This window comes from Typopeltis vanoorti, chromosome 7, assembly GCF_054136105.1.
Source record: "Typopeltis vanoorti isolate ZY-2024b chromosome 7, IOZ_Tvanoo_1.0, whole genome shotgun sequence".
In the NCBI taxonomy this organism is placed as follows: Eukaryota; Metazoa; Arthropoda; class Arachnida; order Uropygi; family Thelyphonidae; genus Typopeltis; species Typopeltis vanoorti.
The window spans coordinates 94,541,737-94,566,487 of NC_143555.1; the positions used below are offsets into that span (position 1 = coordinate 94,541,737).

General features: G+C 37.2%; 1 protein-coding gene across 1 annotated transcript in view; it reads left to right on the forward strand.

The window, feature by feature from the left end:
* Positions 1–12,285, forward strand: part of p (WD40 repeat domain-containing protein pink) — a 306,375-nt gene extending 294,090 nt beyond the window's left edge. Inside the window, exon 23 of the mRNA XM_090396034.1 lies at positions 11,322–12,285. Within this exon, the coding sequence (XP_090252160.1) occupies positions 11,322–11,398 (77 nt within the window). The 3' untranslated portion in view covers positions 11,399–12,285. The remainder of the gene's footprint in view (positions 1–11,321) is intronic.
* Positions 12,286–24,751: the final 12,466 nt, after the last annotated feature.

The following is a 24,751-nucleotide window of genomic DNA, read 5'->3' on the forward strand; positions in this document are numbered from 1 at the left end:
ATCATATCCTGCACATCCCTTGAGAGTACATGGCAGGAATTTAATGATGATGATGAAATAAAAATATTTTTTTGCCTGGATATTTCGTTGTTGTTTATAAAATTAAAAAAAAAACTATTTCAGAACATAACCCTACTTTTTTCTGTGTGATCTGAGTCTCACATAATACAATTTATATAATGCGGCATTTCTATGGAACCTAACATCCGCGTTATTATGAGGGTTACCTGTATATAATTTCTTGGTATCTTTAATTTATAATATAACCAAGTGAAAAATTTTCAACAATTATTCATTACTATTATAAATGCTAGTTTTATTGCTAAAAATGTACAAAATATAGTACAACAAAAAAATTCAGTGAACTTTTTTATCTGAATACAAACAAGAATAATTTTACAAATATGCTTACAGATATTATTAGGATGGATGTTGAAGAACTGTTTATAAAAAATAGTTTGACTGTCATTTACAAATGAACTATTTCATCATTTTATGAAAATTTTGTATTCTAAACATTTAAATTTAGAATACAAAAGGCTATGCATTTACTAGGTGCCATTAAAAAAAAAAAACATATAAACCAAAGGATGAAAAAAGCTCTTATTTTTCCCCCAAAAAAACAAAAAATAAACTTTAAAATATGGTTTCTCCAAAATTTCTTGCATCCTGGGATTCACTCTTAGTTTTCTGTCCAAAGAACAAATGTTGCATCATATTCCATCAGAGGATGGGTTTCAATAGATTGCAGTATGGTGGCTGCTCTTTTAAGCACAACACCCAGACCAGTACCTAGGTTGTCTGTGGACAATTGGGTGCTCGCACATCACACCTGAATGGTGCAGAGTAGGAAGTAGCAGCCACATAGTCTCAACAGCTGCCTTGATGCTTCCATTCTAGTGGCCTCATCGCTAGAGTGATCGCATCATAACAGTATGAAAGCAACTTCAGCTAGTGCTGCCTTTCAATGCGTGAGGCATGAACGGTATCATTTCAATGACTAGATGGGATTCTGACTTAGAGGCATTCAGTCATAATCCCATGGGTAGTAGCTTCACACCACTGGTCACTCGACCAAACACATGTACCAAGTGTTTAAACCTGTGGTTCCTCTCGTACTGAGCAGGATTACTATTGCAATGACTAGTCATCATTATAGACACTAGATCGGGTACTGGCTTACAAATGTCCAGCTATTATCCTGTACTAAGAACCTAGAGGTGTTCAGTTTTCATGCATTTACTACAGTATGACTATTAGCCATAATTGCCACTACTTATTGTGAATTTAACAGACCTGTATTATTAAGATTATTGCCAGATTTTTGTACCTCACAATGGATGAGTGAGTGAGGACTAGCCATGGATTTGGCCAGTCAAACTTGTACCTTTCTGTTTCTTTTATAGTTTGCCAAGCACATGATTAAGATTCTTTCTCTAACCTAGCTTACATACTAACTTATGTCTAACTTAACATGTCTTATTCCTAATAGCTATGCCCCCCCCCACCTACTCATAAGCAAGAATTTCTTAACTTAATGTTAAGAAACTTAAACTTAAATTAATGTAAATTGGCTACCTCCAACCTTGATTGATATTCTTTCACCTAGGCATTCAAACCACTGGCCAGAAAGTACATTGGCAGCAACACCTCTCGATGCCCATCAAATTGCTTTGTTTTAATTAGACAGTCAGATTCCTCTAGTCTGCTCTAGTTTTGAGTCGGCTGTTAGTTTCCAGCCAAAACTGCATGTCAGATGATATCCGGCATTATGACCGGATAAACTTAAATTAATGTAAATTGGCTACCCCCAACCTTGATTGATATTCTTTCACCTAGGCATTCAAACCACTGGCCAGAAAGTACATTGGCAGCAACACCTCTCGATGCCCATCAAATTGCTTTGTTTTAATTAGACAGTCAGATTCCTCTAGTCTGCTCTAGTTTTGAGTCGGCTGTTAGTTTCCAGCCAAAACTGCATGTCAGATGATATCCGGCATTATGACCGGATGACATCCAGCATGCCATGCAGCTGAGGTATTCCACGAGAAGGCCCCGACGCTGATCCGGACTCAATCGTTCCATCACTGGACAGTTTCACCCAGTCCCAGTACAGTGCCATACCTGCTTTGGAGCCAAGCATGACCTGCTCAGTCCTGCTTGGGTCCACTCCTTCTCCCGAGGTTACGGATCCGTCTTGCTAACTTCCCTTACCTACATTACTCTATCGAATAGAGGCTGATTAGTTCTGCTGTTACTTTTTTTTACTTCTGAGCTAATCCTAATTAAATCAATATAAGTATATGCTGATCTTCCTCTGTATCCTGTTCCTGCCATTTGTACTTTAACCTGATTTGCCAATCTTTCATTTCTATCTGTTTAAATAAAATATTAATATGTCAAGCTCTTTTACAATATAGCATAAAAGATGATAAGAATTGATGCCTGACTTTATTTTAGAATATGTGCTAGCTTCTAAGAAAATAAACATTTCAGTTGAAAGTGAGTTAGCCAGTCTCATTAGAAATGGCAGAGCTTTTACTCCTCTCACAAAACAAATAAACAGACCAGCTGAAGAACACACAGTTCAACAGATGCAATTTAATGGCCCTGGTCATAATTCCTGCCAGTCCTAAGAAAATTAGCTGATAAATAAATGCAGAGAAATTGGTGGCATTGCCACCACTGTTGTAGGAATGATGTGACATTTACCCCTTATTAAAAAGATCTTGGTTTGAATTTCATAGAGTTAGGTACCTTTATAAAGGCTTTTCAAATGAAGTTTGAGTTTCAGACATGGCATAGTTTTTCATCCTATAAAACAAACTGACAGAAAATGCAAACAGTGGAATGGCACAATATACTGCTTCATAGCCACTAGACTATTTTTTTCAGAATTTTTTTGCCCACTTTTTAGACATGCCATGGATATGTGCAGTGATGATAAATTTTCTGTAGTTTATGTTTGGTGGGAGGGCTGTTAATTTTTTTATCTGGTGGAGATTGTAGCCATTAGCCAAGAAGGTATCATATATGTGCTTAAGTTCAGTAGTAAGCACATTGTCATCAGTGCAAATAAATTTTTCCCTGCTAACTAAAGTTTTTATAATGCCACACTGTTGAGAAGGATGGTGTTACTGTTATTGGATGTATCTGCTTATGTGGGTGGATTTTCTGTAGACAGTGAATGTCAAGGATCCATCAGGTCAGCTACCATCAGGATCTTAAGATGTTTGCTTGTTTAGATGTGTTACAAAGGTGTTCATCGTGCCAAAGTCCTGTGGCCAAATGGAGAACACATCATCTATATATTGTAATCAGACTCCATAAAGTAATTAATTAGCCTGAGGAAGAAGATGAAGAACCCTTGATTGTACCTTCTGTTTGTAGAATTTTCATTGCCAAAAAAAATAATAATAATCTAAGTTCATGGTGAACTGAAATAAGGTTAAGCTGTTGGAAAGAAATATAGCTTGTAGTAAGTAGGTCAAAGGTACTTTTAATTGGAAGCATTAACAAAGAGGAGATGTCAAAACTAACCACTTGTCAGTGCTGGAGGATGAGGATTTCATATTCAACTTAAACTGGGCAGAATTCTTTATCTGTGAAGAATTTTTACCAGAAGTATGAGAGATACTTTGGCTAATTTATTGTTGGATCAGTGGTACATTTTGTTTGTGGATTTTAGGCAGTCCATATGTCCAGAAAGGAATGGGTAGTATAGAATTATATGGTTATGATATATTAGTGACTTCTACAGGCAAGGAGATAATGTTTTTGAGGAACCCACAATTAGTGTTTTCTGTGTTAGTAGGATCATACTCCATAGACTATGGTAGAGTAGACTGATACTTGAGCAGTCATCAGTGCAAATGCAATTTAATAAGGTGGTTGGTTTATATATGTACTTTGAATTTGCTTTAAGACTACCATAGCATTACCTTACTGCATTCATAACTTTTTATTTAATTCTGGTAATGCCTTAAATTTTCTGTTGGAAAGGCTACTTTTTGGAAGTTTTTTCCTCTGTGACATTAGCTACATTATAGTTCAATCATGAATTCATTAGGAGTAAATGTGAAGTTAAATCCATTACTCAGGGCATTAATGACTTCTGATTTGAGGAAAGTGAAGAAAAGGTTTATTATATAGAATGACTTTTGAGGTTTTCAAGTGGTGTTATTTTACCAGAAATGAGATGCCATTCAGATGTGAATGGCATCTCAGAACAACAAAAAAGAATATGAAGAGTTCCTGTGGGATAGGAGCTCTTCATATTCTTTTGTTGTGATTTAAGCTAGGCTTATAGGAATGAAAAATATTTTGTATAGTCTGTTCTGAGAAGCCATTCAGATGCATATAATATTTCATGTCTGGAAGTTCTTGAATAGTGAATTAGCATATAATATGAGCAAGGGGTGCTTAAGGGTCAAAGCTGTATAACTGAGTGGAGACCTCCACATAGCCTTTAAAGGAATGCGGAGAACCGACCAGGGCTTCTGACCTAATGTCCAATCCTCACCTTCTCGTAGTGCACCCTGTTGGGTATCTACTTGGATACTGAACGAACAGGGATGGGCTGGCAATTTGGGATTTAGCCGACCAAATTGTATTTTTATTGGTTAAACCAAAATAAAAAATGATGGTACAACATGACAGAATTTCATGCCGGCTGGGGCGTCGCCTGGTTAAACAAGGCCCCCATTGTTATCGCCAGGGAACCAGGGCGAACAGCGAAAAGTCAGCTACTGGAACAAATATGAAAAAAAAAACCCAACTCAATATCACCAGAGTTAAAGATCGGTACTATCAACATAAGAAGCCTGAATGGCAAAGAAATGGAGCTAGCTGAGGAATTAGATAAGTACCAGATCGACATAATAGAGGTGACTGAAACAAAAAAGACAAAAACTGGTGAGATCTTTCTGAGCAATAAATACAAAATGTTATTTCAGGCAATGACAATCAAGGAAAAGAAGGAGTAGCCATAGTATTGAACACAAAATACGAGGCAAATATGAGAATGGGGAACTAGACAATGAGACTTATTTGTGCCTATGGTCCCACAGAAGGTTCTACTAAGGTAGAAGTGGAGGAATTTTTTGATGCTTTAGAGTAAACAACTGACACAATGAAAAGGAAAAGTTGGTCCTTGTTGGGGATCTAAATAGCAGAGTAAGAAATGATTGTCAGACATACAAAAATATATTGGGAAAATTTGGAGAAAAGAGCAAAGCTAATAATAATGGCAAATATCTGTTGGATTTCTGCTCAGGACATGGACTGGTTATTACTAACACCATGTTCCAACATAAAAATGTGCACAAATTCACATGGAGAGAAGAGGCAAGGAATAAGAAAAGTCTCATTGACTATGTTATTGTTGATAGTGATGTTTTCTCCCTTGTGCAGGACACCAGAGTGTACAGAGGATTTGAAATTGGAAGTGATCACTATTTAGTCTTGAGCAGGATAAAATTGAATTTCATATTGAAAAGAATAACATGTAAGCAAGTTTTAAAGCGAATAAAAGTTGAGCAGCTCTCAGATGTGAACTGTAGGCTAAAATACACAAAGATTATTGAAGAAAATATGAAAGAGTTTGAGAATAGTAACCAAACCTTGGAGATTCAGTGGCAAGCCTTGAAAAAAGCCCTGATTGATTCAGCCAGAGAGGCATGTAGTGAAGTTGTCTGCAAGGATAGAAAAATTAGAACTCCATGATGGACACAGGAAGTTAAAGAGGCAATGAAGGAAAAGAAGAAAGCATATCAAACATTCCTGGCAAATAAGTCAGCTTGTGCTCTTAGAGAATACAGAGACAAATGCAAGAATGCTAAACACTGTGTAAAACTAGCTAAACAAAAGTCATGGGAGGACTTTGGCAAGAATATAGAAAATAAATATCAAGAAGGTTGCAAAATATTCTGGAGGTTGTTGAAGAAGAAATGGAGGAAAGAATGCTGTAAAAGGAGTTAGAGATGATAAAGGTGACATGAAAACGGGAGAAAAAGATATCCTTGAAGTATGGAGTAATTACTTTGAAAAACTGCTAAATGAAACAAGCTGTGATGACAGCACAGTGGTAAAAAACACTGACCAAGCATGCAGTCAGGAATACATATCTATACTTGAAGTAGAAAAAGCGATCAAAGGCTTGAAATGTGGAAAGGCAGCAGAAATAGATGATATTCAACCAGAAATGCTGAAGTATGGTGGTATGAGAGTCTTACAGTGGCTGCACTGCATAGTTCAGAAAGCCTGGACAGAGGGACGAATTCCCGATGATTGGAGTATAGCTCTCATAGTACCCATATATAAAAAGGGAAATAAAACTGAATGTGAGAATTACAGAGGTATTTCCCTACTGAGTGTTCCTGGCAAGATCTATGCAAGTATACTTGAGAAACGGTTGAGAAGAATTGTGGAAGAAAAGCTTGGTGAAGAACAAGCTGGATTCAGGCCAAATAGAGGCTGTCAGGATCAGATCTTCACTTTACGACAAATAGTCGAGAAAGCTGGGAATATAACAGATCTGTATTTAAGTTTTGTCGATTTGGAAAAGGCATATGACAAGGTGCCAAGAGAGAAGCTATTCAATACGCTACAGTTATATGGTGTCCGTGGGGCATTATATCAAGCAATACTTAGTCTTTATTTGAGTTGTAAGTCAGCAGTTAGAATTGAAGGAAGTACAGGAAGATGGTTTAATGTTAAATCTGGTGTGAGAAAAGGATGTACATTATCCCCTCTGTTATTCATTATCTATATGGATCACATTATGAAGGAAAGTGGTATTAAACATGATATCAAAATTGGAGATGTTAATATCAGCTGTTTGCTTTATGCGGATGATGTTATACTTCGAAATAAATCCACTACAAGTCTGCAAGATTCTATGACTAAATTGAATAGCTGTTGTAATAGATATGGTATGAAGGTCAGCAATAAAAAGACAAAGACAATGTAAATAGGCAGAATCATTGAAAATGTCAACTGTGTTGTGAATGGAGAACCTGTGGAACAAGTGAAACATTTCAGTTACTTAGGCACAATTTTTACTGAAGATGGTAAATTAAATATAGAAATAGACAACAGAATCAGCAAAGCTGCTATGATAGGAAGTCAATTGAATAAATTCATATGGAATAAGAGAAAAATTAGTTGGAACACTAAATTAGCTGTATATGTATACAAGACAGTTCAAACCAGTTTTAACTTATGGATCTGAGAGCTGGGTCAGAAGTAAAACACTTGACCAAAGACTAGAGACCGCAGATATGAGAGTCCTGAGAAAGATTATAGGTGTGAACAGATGGCATCAATGGCAATATCATATTAAAAACGAGGATATTAGGAAAGAACTGTACATTGTCAATATCCAGGAATGCGTTAGCAGAGCTAATCTCGGGTGGTATGGTCACTTAAACAGAATGGGTGAAGAAAGATTAGCAAAACAAGTGTTCTCTGCCAGGTTGGCAGGAAAACGACCTAGAGGAAGACCAAGATATAGGTGGATTGATACGGTACAAAGTGGCTTAGACGATAGAAATATAAGATCTGATAATGTTGGAGTCTTGACAAGTAACAGACTGATTTGGAGGAAAATTGTAGATAGGAAGTTGGTAATGATGTAATTTTTTTCATGTAGTACTATCATATCACACCCCTTGAGGGTACATGGCAGGAATTTGATGATGATGATGATGATATGAGCATGATGTAATAGAATTTTTATAATTCCAGACTTTTGAGAAGAATGATGAGTAGATTGCTGTTGAATGTATCATCCAGTAAAGTTAGATTTTTAATAAATGAAGGTAATTAGTTCACCTGAAAAGAAAGAAGAGTTGGTTATCTAGGAAAGCTCTTTGTTTTCTTTTTCTATTTCCATTATGATATTGATTCTAGGATGTGGTGTATTCATTTCTGCTTGAAAGGTAGGTAATGTATCTTTGTTGTGAGAGATGGCAATGATGTCATCAATGTAATGTACTCAAAATGAAGGCTGAAGCTGTACAGACAAGAAAAGAATTTCTTCTAGATGTTCTAGATAAAAGTAGGAGAGAGAGAGAGAATATCAAATGCTATATGCATCTGAACAGCTTCTTAGAATGGACTACACAACATGTTAGAATAATTACTTTACTTAACATTAAGCAAGTAACAATCGATGTTTCAACCTCTGTATTGGGGTCATCATCAGGAAAACATACATATGTTCAATGCAAACTACATGCTGCTGCACTATACAAAAGTAAAATGAATCTAAATGTTTGTTAATCATTTATCCTAGCCTGACCTCTGGTGATAAAAAAAAAAAAAAAAAAAAAAAAAAAAAAAAAAACTGCATTAAACAATTTCTAGTCCTTCTGTATTGAGATAATCGTCATCATTTTCTCTCAACACCCTGACTTTTTTTTCTTAACCAGGTCCCCCTGCAAATAGCAGGTGATGTTAGTCATGTACAAACACCAGCAGCTGATAATCAACATCCATATACAGTTTAGCTCCAAACTTACCAAATCAACTTTTCATTCTATATACCTTTGGTGTTAATTTTCTGAAATATTCCCTTTTGACGCATGGTGATGTCATCTAGATCTGCCACCTTATTTACATCAGATTTATCTAATTCTGTATATGCCTTCTGCTTATTCATTTCGTATCCAAACACAGGTGGTACAGTAGTAAGTAATTGGTACAACAAATTAGGATACATTACAAATGAAAACAGCTTAAATTTAGTAAGTAAATTATACACGGAATAAGTAAAATATGAAGAAAAAGAAACTATACATAAGCTATACACAATAAATATTATCAGATGTTCCTCCAGAATCTTGCTTATGCTTATCCACCATCAGTCTCTCTCTCTCTCTGTACTCAAGCTCCTCGTGTTATCATACCTCTTCATCATCATTATCAATTTCCTGTGAAACTTGTTGTAGTAACCTGAACATCCCTTGGGGGGGAGGGGGGGTTCAGGTTACTACAACAGCACTATATGCTTAAGTTTACAGTATTATTAATCTCCTATCAACAATTTTTTCCTCTAAATCAATCTATTACTTGTGAGCACTCCAATATTGTCATATCTAATATTTCATGCTTCTAAGGCACTTCTGAACAGATCAATCCACGTAGACCTTTTGTCTTCCTATGGTCGCTTTCCTGCCATCTTGGCATTAAACACCTGTTTTGCTAATCCTTCTTCACCCATTCTATTTAAGTAGCCATACCACCTTAGATTAGCTCTGCTGACACATTCTTGAATGCTAATAATGTCCAGTTCCTTTTTAATATGATTCTGCCAGGTTCACTCCCCTAATTTTTCTCAGAACCCTCATATCTGTGATCTCTAGTCTTTGATCAAGTGCTTTTTAACCCATCTCTCAGTTTCATAACTTAAAACTGGTTTAAACAATATCCTATATATTGCTAGTTTAGTGTTTTGGCTAATTTCTCTCTTATTCCATATAAATTTATTCAGGTGGCTATCCACCATATTCTGTTGTCTATTTCCAGATTTAACTTGCCATCTTCACTAAAAACTGTGCTTAAATCTGGAATATTTTACTTGTTCTATAGCATCACTATTCAGAATGCAGCTGAAGTTTTCTATGCTCCTGCCGATTTTCATAGTTTTGATCTTTTTATTGCTGATTTTCATGCCAAATTTGTTACAGCTGTTATTCAATTTAGTTAATGAATCCTGCAGACTTGCACTACATATGTTTAGGAGTACAACATCATCTGCATAGAGCAAAGAGCTAAGTTTGACATTTCCAACTCTAATATCAGGCTTGATACCACTTTTTTTCATAATGTGATCTATATAGATGATGAATAAGATTGGAGATAATGTGCATCCTTGTCTTACTCCTGATTTTACATCAAACTATCATCCTATATTTCCTTCAATTCGAACTGTTGACTGATAACTTAAAATTAGACTATGTATTGCTTTGTATAATGTTCCATTCACCCATATAATTGTAATGGTTTGAAAAGCTTTTCTCTGGGTACCTTATCATATGCCTTTTCCAGATCTACAAAACTTAAGTACAGATCCTTGTCATGTTCCCACAATTTCTCAACTATTTTTCTGATCTTAACAACCTGTATTCCTGAACCCAGCTTGTTCTTCTCTAAGCTTCTCGTCCACAGTCTTTCTCAATCTCTTTTCAAGTATGCTTGCATAAATCTTGCTTGGAAATAGAGAAATTCCTCTATGATTCTCACATTTAGTTTTATTCCCTTTTTTTATAGATGGGTATTATGAGAGCTCTATTCCAATCATTGGGAATTCACCCTTCTGACCAGGCCCTCTGAATTATGCAGTATAGCCACTGTAAAACTTTTTTTCACCTCCATACTTTTGCATGTTTGGCCAAATATCATACTCCAGCTACCTTTTCACATTTCAAGTTTTTGAGGGCATTTTCTACCTCAAGTATTGATATGTATTCCTCTTGCATTCCTGTTGAAAATTTTCTAGTAGTTCTGTCACTGCTTGGTTCGTTTAACAGTTTTTCCAAGTAATTACTCCAGACATCTAGAATATCCTTATCTTCAATTTTTGTGTCACCATTATCATCTGTGATTCCTTTTACAGTTCTCTTCCTCCATTTTTAAGCTTCTTCAACAGCCTCCAGAACATTTTGCCACCATCCTGATATTTATTTTCTATATTCTTACCAAAGTCTTCCCATGACTTTTACACATAGCTTAACTCTCTTACATTTTTTTCTGTATTCTTTTAGGGCATCTGCTGACTTATTTGCTAGGAGCTTTTGGCATGCTTTCTTCTTTTACAGGACTGCTTCTTTAACTTCTTGGTTTTCTTATTTTTCTATCCTTGGTTTTCTAAATAAGAAAACCACACCATGGTTTTCTTATTTTCTATCCTTGCAGATAACTTCACCACCTACCTCCCTGGCTGAATCAATCATTGTCTTCAGAGTTTGCTACTGATACTCCAAAGGTGGTTCTTGTTTTCAATTTGTTTCATACCTAGATTTCAGTTTATCATACCTAGGAGGACAAAATCCTTTGAAATGCCATACCTTATATAAAATAATTATGTGATTCTAAGTTTAATTTTTAATTTTAACTATTGTCACCAACAACAGTTAAAATTTTAAAAGTTTAATAAATCATTGGGATATTACAAATAAATAAAGAGTTTGCATCATTACATGCACTACAACATAATATCAAATGTTTTTGGGCATGTAGCACACTTTACACACCAATGACATTTAAAATATAATATAAAGTGTTATAACTTTTTGGTAATAAAATTATTTGATTTTCAGGGCATGCATTCCATGATGTGTGTCTACCAGAGGGGTTCTGTGTATTGTGCATTAACCGTGAACCAGAGGGCCAATAAAATGAAGATACTTTGATTTTTTTATACAGCATCTTGCCAATTTTGTGTGCTCATGTTTAGCTGGCCAAATTAGACTTTCCATAATATTGTGTTGTTATAAACTTGTGATGGAACTGCCACTGTTTTGAATATTAGTATGTAAATATTTATCATAAGAAAAACATTACAGTATCACACCACACTAAGTGGCACAGGATGTTATTTCTTTCACAGTTTGATAGTTGTAAATAATCTATTAGATTTATGACCAATGAAGAGAGAAAAAAATGTGTTCATTTGTTGAAATGTTAAATGCTAATGTTTTGTAATTTTTGCAAGATAAGTGGTTTAAATTATGTAGGAAGCTGTTATTTCTCAAAGAAAATACACTTACTGTATATAATCTCATACATAGCTAGATATATACATATATAAATATATATATATATACATAAACATAAACTTTGCTGAATTTTGTCCACCTGGAGAATATATATCTTTAGTCCATTTTTTAAGTGCTTGGCATCAGAATTTTAAGTAGACCTTAAGCTGCTTAAAGTGTTTTTGTTTACTTTATTCACACCTTTTGCTGCATAATAAATGCAGTTATAATGTCTAAATTGTTGCGTACAGTATTTGAAAATCATGTTGTCAAAAGTCCTCACCAGAGTACAAAACAAAAATGTCTTTGTATTCTAAATGTATTTTTCAGTGTCCTGTTAGGAGTGCTCTCCAGATGTAGAAAGTATTTTAATAATGTGTAATATTCTATTTGGATTTAGGCTAATCATATAATGTGAACATGATACTTTTCTTTACCTGTTAGTAAATTTTCTTGTGTTGTAGTTCAATTAAAATTTGTATATTGCAAATAGAACATGTCTAAATACAGTATTTGGTTTGCTTCACATGTTTCAAGATATCTTTGAGGTTGTCATAAATATTTTCTTTAGGATATATTTCTATAAAATATGCGTATCATAATTGCCCACATTCCCATCATGCCAAAGTTTACTTTCTTTCTATTTCTTTTTGTACATATACAAAAGTTTGTAACTATAAGCATTTATTTCATTATTTCTGATTGAATTAAATATTATTGAAAAATCTTGTTATTGACAATCAGTTATCGGTGAGGACACAAGTTTAAGTACTCTGGTTTTTAGTTGATCAACAACTAGAAGTGCACCTAAAAAAAAAATAGAAGACCTGGTAAAGAATCAGTACTAGAAATTTTTCTATTCTTCTGATTATTTACCAAGATAAATTATTCTATTTATTTATTTCTTTAATTATGAAGTTTGTAGGTCATTATTGAAGTGACATGATTCTAAAAGCAGTCAGTCACTAGGTATTAAATGCCTTAAAATATAATATATCAAAGTGAGTGTGATGAGAAATCTTTTTTGTCCATTTATATAGAATCTTCACTCGTATTGTACTAGGGTTGTTCAGCCTCTTCTTTGCTTCTGTATATCTAGTCTTTGTAAAGAATTTTTTTTTCCTTGAATTTTTCCATCCATATTTATATTTGAATACTTGATCAAATGTCAGTGAGAGATATTTCGAGAAAAGTCACATGATAAGCAAATTTACTCATTGCTATGTTTGTAGTTTTAGAATTATTATATGATACATTATTGAAGAATGTGTTGTATATTTAGTAATTTCTGTGAAAAAGATGTTTAATTTCTGGGTCTAAGTTAAAAATGGTCCATAATTACTCTTATATATTTACTGTGATTAGTTGAATGTGTAAAGTATTTTTTTTACTACAAGAACAAAAAAAAAGGTATTTTCTTTTACTCAGTTCATGCAATTTTATATCTGATTTTTGTGAGATTCCTGGCTCTAGTATAAAGAATAAATAAATTTGTGAATAATAGATGTATAAATAGTTTTCGAGTGAAAGAAAAACTGCCTTTTATGTATATAGTTTACAGCAGGACTGTGAGCATAAATAAAAATGAATGCACCAAAGCAGCAGTAGTTTTTCACTCATATCTGGTAATTGGTGTTTACTAGTATACTTGTACATATTCCATATTGTTCTCTTAATGTTTCTATAAATTTGAATTCCCGCCAGGAGCATGTATGCAAGTGTCTCTGTATATGTATAAAACATGGTGTAAATGTATATAGGTCTTACTTCACATTTACATGTTATCTTAACATCATATAAAAATTAATTAGTGCACCTCAACATAACTAATGCTTATGAATATGTCTTCTTTTGTGTAGTTAGAACCACATGGAGTTTCATGTACTTATGGATTTTAATCCTTACATTTACAAAGTGCAACACCTATTACAGTTTATCATTCTATTTTTCAAATTTCAGTGTTCCATACAGGATAACCTTTATTAATAGACTTAGACTTCCTTACACTGCCATTGCAATGTATAATGTTCACTTCAATGAAAGCATTGATAAATTTTTTGCCCGGGAGCATATATGATACAATAATTATTATATTCAAAGTTCCATATATATTTGTTAGTCCTCATATTAGAACGTATCATTTCTAAATTACAACAATGAGGGTCTAAATATATACAATTTTGTTACATTTTGAGAGAGTATAAATATGCATAGTTTAATCAACAATTTCAGTTGAAATCTGTCCAGTATTATTATTATTATCATTATCTGAGACCTCCAGGGAGTCAAGGACTCATCGAGAGAGGCTGTAAATGACCCATCCCAGCTATCATACCTTCCCTTAAATTGATTTACACTAGATGCACTCACTACTCCTAAGGGCAAATTATTCCACTCACTCACTGCTCTCTGGGAGAAAAACCTAGCCCTTACCCCTTTCTTGACTGAGAACAACCTTAACTTCCATGGATGCCCCTGTGTTCTCTCCCTGCCTTCCATATAACGAAAAATTTCATCATTATAGATTATAGGAAATTTGATATGTATAATATTGAGGAGTTATTTTTACTAACAAAGAATGATTTATTCTCCTGAATGGTATCCTTGTATCAGTGGCAAATTTATGTGAGTGTTGAGTTCTCTTCCTGCCCCCACCTCAGGAAATCAGAATTGGAGAACAACTTTTAAATTTTTTGTTAAATTATAATAAAAATCAAACACACACACTAGTGAATAAATTAATCCGAATGAGACTAATTTTTGTTAAGTTTTTGGTTTTGGTTTTTGTTTCAGTTCATAATAATTTTGGTTTTAGTCATTATTTTAGTTGAGTGCTTCATGTTTTAAGTGTCTCTATGATGTTTATTAATAGTATTGTGCATTTTTAATAGTGTAAACAAATTTACATTCGTAGTGTTTTATTCATTTTGTGTAGCTATAAAATGGATACATCTCCAAGAAAGCATTCAAAAATATGTACTCTTTCTCAGCATATATCCATGACTCAAAGACAAATTGCCAATGAGTGTGGTGTTGGTTTGGCTATACTGTTAATACAATTTTAAAGTGGTTTAGGGGAACAAGTACCTTTTCTCCTGAAAAAGGAAAATGTGGGCAAAAAAGGAAAACTACACTTATTCAAGATCATTTACTAGTTAGGAAAACAAAATGAATCCAAGATTGCCTGCTGTGGACTTAAATAGAGACTTGGAAGCTAGTGGGATTAATGTTTATGACATGACAGTTCATTAAAGATTGTTGGATTTTTGGGCTACCCACAGACCAAAAAAGAAACTGTTGACGAAGGCTATACAGAAAAAGAGGCTACAGTGGGCAAAAGTGTACAAAGATTGGACTGTTGAGAAGTGGAAGGAGGTTATATTCTGATGTGAGCCATTTCTTTGTCCAAGGAGAGTGAGTACCCTCTGTTTGCCAGCAGCTGAGACTTTTCACACCCACCTTCAACAAGCTCCTAAACACCCAGCTAAAGAAATTTTCTGAGGTTTTACACATGATGGTCCAGGATCACTTCTGCCTGTTGATAGTATGATGAAAAGTGACCAATACATAAAAATGTTGGAGAAAAGAGCTGTCCCACAGATCCAGAAAGACAAAGAACTCATCTTCCAACAGGATCTCGCTCCATGCCACATTTCAGAAAAAAAAAAAAGTGAAAGAGTTACTCAGAAATCACAACATCGAATTACTTCAGTGGCCAGGTAACTCTCCTGACATTAACCCAATAGAAAATTTGTGGGCCCTAGTGAAAAGGAGACTTGGAAATTTAAATTAATACAAAGGTTAACTTAATACAATCCATTATAAAGGTATGGTTTTGAGATGCAGAAATAAGAAAAATGTGTTCTATGTTGCTAGAGTCCATGCCTAAGTGAATTAATGAACTTATTAGGAACAGAGGAGCACATATAAATTATTACGTAAAGTTGGAGTTTAATTTTTGTACTTATTTTCTTGCAAAATTAAAATTTTTCTTTAAAATATGAGTGTTCGGATTGATTTGTTCGCTACTGTATATATATATATATATATATAAATATATATCAAATATAAATATATTTCAATTGTAATATAAGTTTAAAATTTTAAGTAAATGTTAAAAAATAAATATTTGTCACTCACATCATGAAAATGAAGCCTGCTGTGATTAGTAAATAATAATAAAAAAATTAGGAAATCATTTAAATAAAAGAGAATTTTAACAGTATTATTAAAGAAATGTGGTTAGTGCTACGACGTATTAGTGGGTCTTTGTTGAAGTCTCCCATATTAGTAATGATGGTTATTTATATTTGTTACAAAAATATAAATATGGCTTTGCTTAAGAAGTTAAAAGAATCGTTACTAATATTTAAATAAAATGATGACGTCTGAGGGTTTCCTCTTCTCTTGCGAATTTTTACATATTCAGAGTATGCAATTTTTGTTAAACATTTTAATTATAAATTCCAGATCTTTTTGATTCAAATAGTAAAATATGGCAAACAGATCACATCAGAGAAACATCTTAGAGATCTCAAGTTAAAATTGATTCTGTTATTGATGTTGCAAAACTGGAGAGAGCAGTAGTTAATAACAATGATGTAGAGATATCCTGATGGATTTTGAAAGTTTATTTTTCACTTGGTTAGAGTATAGTAAATTTAGTTTAATCCTTTATCCAAGTGTGAGCAAACAAAGTTTGCGCCTGAAAGTATCTTCAGGACTGAGGTAAGGTGGTACACACCAGGGCAACTTGTTGCAAAGGTGGAGCAAGCTACCAATACTACTGTCTCAGTATCTCCTATAATGCAAAACACATCTCCTTACGGAAATGTCTAATGTTCTGCATTAAGGGAAGGGCCACTACCCAGACTAGTTTCGACCTTTATTGAGGTCTCTTCAGTGGGAGCCAGGCCCAAGCTGAGATACCCGGCAGAAGCATTCGCAGGTCATCTCTACCTATAGGAGTTGCCAAATGGTGTGCCACCCATTTTTTATAAATTACTCTGGATTTAGAGAAAGATGTTGAAAGTTTATTTTTCACTTGGTTAGAGTATAGTAAATTTAGTTTAATCCTTTATCCAAGTGTGAGCAAACAAAGTTTGCGCCTGAAAGTATCTTCAGGACTGAGGTAAGGTGGTACACACCAGGGCAACTCGTTGCAAAGGTGGAGCAAGCTACCAATACTACTGTCTCAGTATCTCCTATAATGCAAAACACATCTCCTTACGGAAATGTCTAATGTTCTGCATTAAGGGAAGGGCCACTACCCAGACTAGTTTCGACCTTTATTGAGGTAGAATGGGAGTTCATGTCTCTCATCATTGGCCTTTGGAGAATAAAGCATGCTGAGGATCAGCAGACAGTAAAAGAGGAGTATGATATAAGATAGAGTAGGATAGTAGGAGGTAAAAAGAGGCCTCAGTCAACCTGTTTAGCCTTATTGGCTAATTGGTCTGTAACATATAATCTCAATTTACCTGTTCAGAAAAGGTTAAACATAGACTTGTCTATAGTTCTCATATTATTTTATCTAAAGTAATGATTTACTCCAGTATTAATGGAGGTTCTTTTTATGTTACTAGATATATCCTTATTTTTATTCCAGGTAAATATATATATATATATATATATATATATATATATATATATATTTTTTTTTTTTTTTTTTTTTTTTTTTTTTTTTAAATAGGATGTAAATAATAGGACCTGTTTAAATATTTATTTTAAATCTAAAATAACGGGACTTAAGGTCCGGTAAGTAGGAATGAATAGGAACTTACTGAGGAACTTGTATACCTGGTACCACTGGGACTTAGAATGGGGAAGAGACTGGCCCGGGAGATGCCGCTCACGAGGAGCGGCACCGCCTCGCAGTAAGCCTTCGCCGCCCGGGTTCTCAGCTCTCCCCCCCCTTGTTTGGAGTAAAGAAACCGTGCCAGCGAAAGCTTTGTGGCTAGGGGAAACAGAGTGGTTATTCTTTTTCCTGGGGTGGGGGGGATGGTGGGTTTTTTTTGGGTTCTAAAGAGATATACAGGGCTTGATGCGTCCCTGTATAAGAAAGCATATTATCGGTGGTTTGCAGTATTGATTCACAAATTTAAAGTCTCCTAGTAAGTGCCTTTCTTGTGCAAGAAATTTGTGTAAGTAGAAAAAGAAACCTTTTCTTATTCTTGCATACATTAAATTTGCGTCTCGTACCTGGGATTTTTTCCGTACTTTCCAGATGTGATATTTTAGTACATTGATTAGGAAGATAGTGAACTTTTGGGTTTTTTGGACTGGTGGCGGGAATTGTAGTCGTACTATCTCTTCTACTGTCAGCATGGGGATTCCCAATGCTGTGCTGAGTCTCCGCCAGATGCGTTGGGCTGGTGGGCAAAAATAAAAGAAGTGGTCCACCGTTTCCACGTCCCGGCAGACATCGCAGAATGGGTCGCACGGGTTAGGTACATACCGGGATTTCACCGGGAGCCGCCCGTAGGCTATTCTCCAGGCTAGATCCCGATGAAAAGGCTGTCCCCAGCTATTTTTGATGTTTCTGAAGAGAATTTCATTATTTGTACTAAGATTGGGTGTATCACGCCTGGAAAGTTGGAAGAAATCCCAGTATACTGCTTTGGGTTTGTGTGTGAGGATTGCTATTCCTCTGTCTCTGAGTGTTGTGATCGATTTCACTACTGTACGGTACCACTTGGGCACCCCCCTTGCGCGGGGTCCAGCATAGTCCGTGATCCCAAAGAGGGGGAGGAAAAGTCCTATAAAATATCTAATTAGTAGGCCAGAAATGTGGTTGGAGTTTAAGGCCTTCCGTACGGTTTTGAACGTGTTTGCTTGTAGCAAGCTTCTGTGATCGGGCAGAGCATAACCCCCTTCTTCCTGTTTGAGTTGTAGATATTCTTTCTTTACTTCGCGTTTTCTCCCATTCCAGAAGAAATCCAGGAGTTCTTTTGATAATTTATTTTCTTGTGCCAGTGTGATGCCTGTGATATTGACAGTGTGCATCAGCATTGGGGTGACGATTGTTTTTATTACTGTCGCTCTGCCATAAAAGGAGAAGAAGGTTGGTTTGAACAGCCTTATCCTTTCCCTGCTTGTCTCCTGCAATTTTTGGATTGGTAGTGCTAGGGTGTCTGAAAAGGGCACGCCTAGTATAGTTAGAGGCTGTGCCTGTAGCGTTAAACCGTAGGGAAGTCCAGTGCTATGGAAATTTCCGAAACTTTTGATTTTGGTTTTTTGTGCGTTAACGCGAAGACCACTGACTATGCTGAATTTTTGCAGCGTGTGCAGATAGATATAGATGGACTCAGAGTCTCTGAGTGTAGCCACTACATCGTCTGCATATGCCACTATTTTGCATTGTCTGGAGCCTTGGGGCAGTGGAATACCGTTAATTGCGGGGGTGTTATCAATTCTTTTGATTAGGGGTTCTAATACTAGGGAGAAGAGGAGGGGGCTTAGCGGGCAGCCTTGCCTAACCCCTCTCTTTATGCGGATTGGTTCTGTTAGAAACCCATTAATAGATAGTTGGGTCGTGGCTTCCGCATACATGTTTTTAATTGTACGCCGAAGTCTCGGGCCCACGCCTGTTTTTAGTAGGATGTTCTGCAAGTACCTGTGGTTGACGCTGTCAAACGCTTTCTCCAGGTCGGTGGAGAGAAGTGCCAGGGGGTATTTTTTCTCTTTGGCCAGTTTGATCAAGTCTCTTAACAAAAAGAGATTGAATTCCATAGATCTACCAGGGATCCCATAGACCTGTGAGCTTGTTATTATTTTTTCGATACCACCCTTAAGGCGCGTGCAGATAATTTTTGCAAAAATCTTGTAGTCTACGTTGGTTAGGGAGATTGGACGCCAGTTATTCGACAAAGTCCGATCTCGGTCTTTCTTGGGGATAAAGATGGTGTGGCTCTTAACGAATTCCTCGGGGATGTTTCCCGAAGTGAGGAATTCGTTAAAGATGTTTATTAACGCTGCCAATGCAAATTCCCAGATAGATCTATAGAATTCTATCCCCAGTCCGTCTGGCCCTGGGGTCTTCTTTGTTTTCATCATTCTGTACGTGGCCTTTAATTCGGCTGCAGTTATCGGCCTGTCCTGCAGGGCACTAAGATGATCGGGAAAACGTGTTGCGTCCCACTCACTGAAGTCATCCGTGCCCTGCCGGTCAGAGAAGATACCGATATACTGCTGATGAAAGTGACCGAGTATTTCGTGGGTTGAGCGTAAAATCTGGCCCTTCTCCTCGATCTGGTGAATCGTTTTCTCATCATTAGCCGCCACCCGTTGTTGGTTGTAGAATGCGGCGGAAGGTGTTTCCAAATGTCTGAGATAGAGTCTCGTTCGAAAGTCGAGGTCCTCGACTCTACTCTGCCGCTCTTGCTGCAGTTCTATTTCTACTTGTCTGATGAGATCTCCGCAGGGAACTCCGCTCCGTTCGTTTGTCCGGTACCAGCCGAGTTCCCTGTAGAGATCCCTCAGCCGTTTGCGTTTTTGGTAGGCCCTTTCGCGTCCACATTTTTGGAACAGTTCCCTAGCCTGCCTCTTGAAGGTCAGCCAGTTTTCCCAGTCCCAGTTGGTGTTTGTCCATCCGTCACAGAGGTTCTGTAGCTGGTCGCTGAAAAGACTGGGGAAGGTAGGAGGGAGCCTCCAAGGACCTCTGGCTGTTTCCATCACCTCTGGGAGCGTGATTTTTAGTATGACCATCTTGTGGTCGGTTGTCAAGTAATGCACTGCGGTGTGACGTATCCTCTGAACATATTGTTCCAGGTTTTGGGACACGTACACCCTGTCTAGTCTTGTCGATATCTGGCCGTGGCCCCACGTAGTTTCTACTTTGGCGGGGTTATTCCGCCTCCAGATATCGACGAGGTCAAAATTTATACAGCATCGATTTAAAGCGGCAATGCCGCCAGTTCCGTTGTTTGCGTTCCCGCCTATTTTGTCTAGACGTGTGTCTTCCACACAGTTCCAGTCTCCTGCAACTATTAGGTGTTCTGCTCCCAGGAGATAGTTTTCAAGGGCAGAGAAGAAACCACTTCTGTGGTATGGATTGTTCGGGGCGTAAACTGCAGCAAGTCGGATGGTACGGCCACCGTACTTCCAGTCCACCGTTACTAGGCGTCCTGTGGCGTCTTTTTGGACGTTGAAGAACCCCCCCGCGATTGGGGGGCGAATTAGTATCCCCACCCCTCGCGAGTGAGCGTTCCCGAAGCACCAGTAGCTGGTGACCGGATAGCTTCTTGAGAAGTTCTCCACGTCCCAATGCTTATAGAAATGGGTTTCTTGTATCAGGAGGATATTAATTTTGTGTGTTAACATTAGCCTCCAGACAGCGCTTTGCGCAAAGGGGTTGCGTAGTCCGTTAGTGTTTAAAGTTGCGATTTTAACTTCCATGTTGGTGTTAGAATGAGGGGGGGGGCGTTATCTGGTGTTTGTTTTATGAAACCCGGTTCTGGTTCCTCGTCGGAGCTGGTTGCACTTTGAGCATCCGAGACAATGACAAGCCTGTCTGTAGAGTCCCTGTCTTCGTCAGAGTCCATTTCGTGGACTTGGGGTTGTGCCAATTGATCCATTACTGGGGGTAGGCTCTCTAACATTGTAACGTCATTGTCGAGGGGCTTTGCGCCTATTGTTCGACGTTGACCTGTGGTCTCTGTTTCGTCCTCCGATGACATCATGCTGCTTTGTTTCGCTTTTTTCTTTTCCTGTGATTCCGTTTCTCTTGCGCGCTTTGTTGGGACGCTGGGTGTGACCTCTTCCTCTTTCCTGCAAGCTTCATGGTTTGCCACATTGATGCTGGTGATGTTCTGTGTGTGGCAGCTTGCCTTGGGTATCTTTGGGGTTTTCGTTTCCGTTGCTGCTTCCTTTTCAGCCTGCTGGCCGAGCTCCGGAAAATTGCTCCTTGATATTTTCTCAGGGTTCCCGATGGGCGTTGCCCTAATCGGTGTTATGGTCCCTCCTGTTGCTTCTGAGTGTGTCTTGTACGGACATGTGTCCAATTTGTGGGTCAGAGCCCCACACTTAATACAGGGTTCTGTACAGCTTTCCATTTTATGCTTTGACGATTTGCAATTTCTGCATTGTATTCGAGGGCAATCTGCCCCAAGGTGTTCCTCCGAATTACATCTAAAGCACCTTTTTTTCACACCTGGGTAGTTCACCATTACCCTTGTTCCCCCAAAAAAAACAAAATTGGGGACTTCTTTTTTCATGTCATTCTGGATTTCAACGTCTCCTGTTTTCCATCCTTTATAGTCTGCATATTCCATTGCTTTAATCTCGTGAATTTCCCCCCATTGGCTAAAGAATTTCTTGACTTCAGGTTCGTTCTCTAGGTATTCTAGTGGAAACCTGGTTATTTTTAGCGTTTTTCGTAGGCTCCCTACTAGAAACGGTCTGATTGTTTGTCCACAACAAATGAAACCCTCTAATAATTTCTTTTTTGTTTGTTCGCTTTTGACCACTATTTGAAATCTATTGTTCCCATAAGGTATAAAACCGTATATATTTTCAGCCCCTACTGTTTCGATTAGAGCTCTCGCTAACGCCCGCTGATCTACGGGCTTCGTGAGCTCGATACCGAGCGTCCTAGTTCTAGGCAAAAAATGCGACATGGTTACAGAAATTCCTGACTACTGGGTGTAGAAAGGGAATGTAAGGGAGGGCAAAATCGAGGAACGTTGGGCGTTCCTCGCCGCAAACAAAGCGATACCAGAATAGACGGATAAAACAGGCAATAAAAGGAAAAAAAAAGGTCTTACCAAAGCTGGGGTACTACTGTGGAATCTGAGCATGGAGCTCTCTTTTCGGGCCGTTGAAACTGGATCTTCTTGAGAGGTAGACGTCTGCCTTCGGCCGGAGCTTTCTCGGGGGTCCTCGGGAACTGTCTCTGGAATCCGCTGCGTTCTGTCGATGTCGATATTGAGGTCTCTTCAGTGGGAGCCAGGCCCAAGCTGAGATACCTGGCAGAAGCATTCGCAGGTCATCTCTACCTATAGGAGTTGCCAAATGGTGTGCCACCCCTTTTTTTTATAAATTACTCTGGATTTAGAGAAAGATGTTGAAAGTTTATTTTTCACTTGGTTAGAGTATAGTAAATTTAGTTTAATCCTTTATCCAAGTGTGAGCAAACAAAGTTTGCGCCTGAAAGTATCTTCAGGACTGAGGTAAGGTGGTACACACCAGGGCAACTCGTTGCAAAGGTGGAGCAAGCTACCAATACTACTGTCTCAGTATCTCCTATAATGCAAAACACATCTCCTTACGGAAATGTCTAATGTTCTGCATTAAGGGAAGGGCCACTACCCAGACTAGTTTCGACCTTTATTGAGGTCTCTTCAGTGGGAGCCAGGTGTACCACCTTACCTCAGTCCTGAAGATACTTTCAGGCGCAAACTTTGTTTGCTCACACTTGGATAAAGGATTAAACTAAATTTACTATACTCTAACCAAGTGAAAAATAAACTTTCAACATCTTTCTCTAAATCCAGAGTAATTTATAAAAAATGGGTGGCACACCATTTGGCAACTCCTATAGGTAGAGATGACCTGCGAATGCTTCTGCCGGGTATCTCAGCTTGGGCCTGGCTCCCACTGAAGAGACCTCAATAAAGGTCGAAACTAGTCTGGGTAGTGGCCCTTCCCTTAATGCAGAACATTAGACATTTCCGTAAGGAGATGTGTTTTGCATTATAGGAGATACTGAGACAGTAGTATTGGTAGCTTGCTCCACCTTTGCAACGAGTTGCCCTGGGGTGTGTACCACCTTACCTCAGTCCTGAAGATACTTTCAGGCGCAAACTTTGTTTGCTCACACTTGGATAAAGGATTAAACTAAATTTACTATACTCTAACCAAGTGAAAAATAAACTTTCAAAATCCATCAGGATATCTCTACATCATTGTTATTAACTACTGCTCTCTCCAGTTTTGCAACATCAGCAAACAACTTATATCATTAATGTAGAGATTAAATAGTAGCACCTCAAGTCCAAAACCCTACAACACTGTACTTAGGCTTTGCTTGTGTTTGATGCTATGTCACCATATGGTACTTTGTGATGTCTATCAGCCACCCTCTTACAGTTTCACATCCAATTCCATGGTGGACATGAAACTGGTGACTGCTTTGTGTCCATTTGCTTCCATTTTTGCAGTAAGATTCCAAGAGGTACTCCCCTGCAGAAGAAATTACTATGACAAGACCTGTCCTTCACAAAGCTGTGCCTCTCTCCCTTAAAGTATGATATTATTCCTTGAACTACCCATCCCTGATTTTTTTTTCTTTAACTTTTTTGCTGTATTATTCACATTTAAAGTTTGTAGTACCCGATGAACAGAAAGTACTTAGGAAGTTCCTGTCGCATGTGCCACTGCAATATCTCCATCTTGACGATGTACCCTTGTAAAGTGATCACTCAGTAATTCAGCTATTACTTCTTTCATCTCCTTACTATAAGCATTCATTAAAGCTATCCTTCCATAATCCACCTTCTTCTTAATTGCCACACATTAAAAGAACTCTTTGTGATTTCCTTTGACCTGCTTGCCTAATTTCTTCTTGTAATCTGATTTTGTTCGCCTTATCATGCTGGTTGATAAGGTGTACTTTTGAAACCTTTTTATATTCACTGCACAACATTTTTTTCCAGTCCAGATTAAGGATGCTACTTATCCATTTAACTCCCTGTAATTGATCCTTCTGAGCCTGGATATGCAGTCAGATAGTGCTTTTCTCAAACTCCCCTTGACCAATGCCTATGCATGGGTGACATCTTTCTCTTACAGTTTTCTGTACTATTTTGTTGTTCCAAGTTGCTTCTCGAGTTTTTTTTTATAATCTCTAGCTCTGTAATTCCGCATATACCTTCCTTCTGAACTGAAAATTCCACTTGTTTTCAACCACTACCCAGCTCACAACTGCATGAGGCAAAGTAGCTACCTTAATTATGGATAAATACTTTGCCATCACTAAATCATGTGCATTCAAA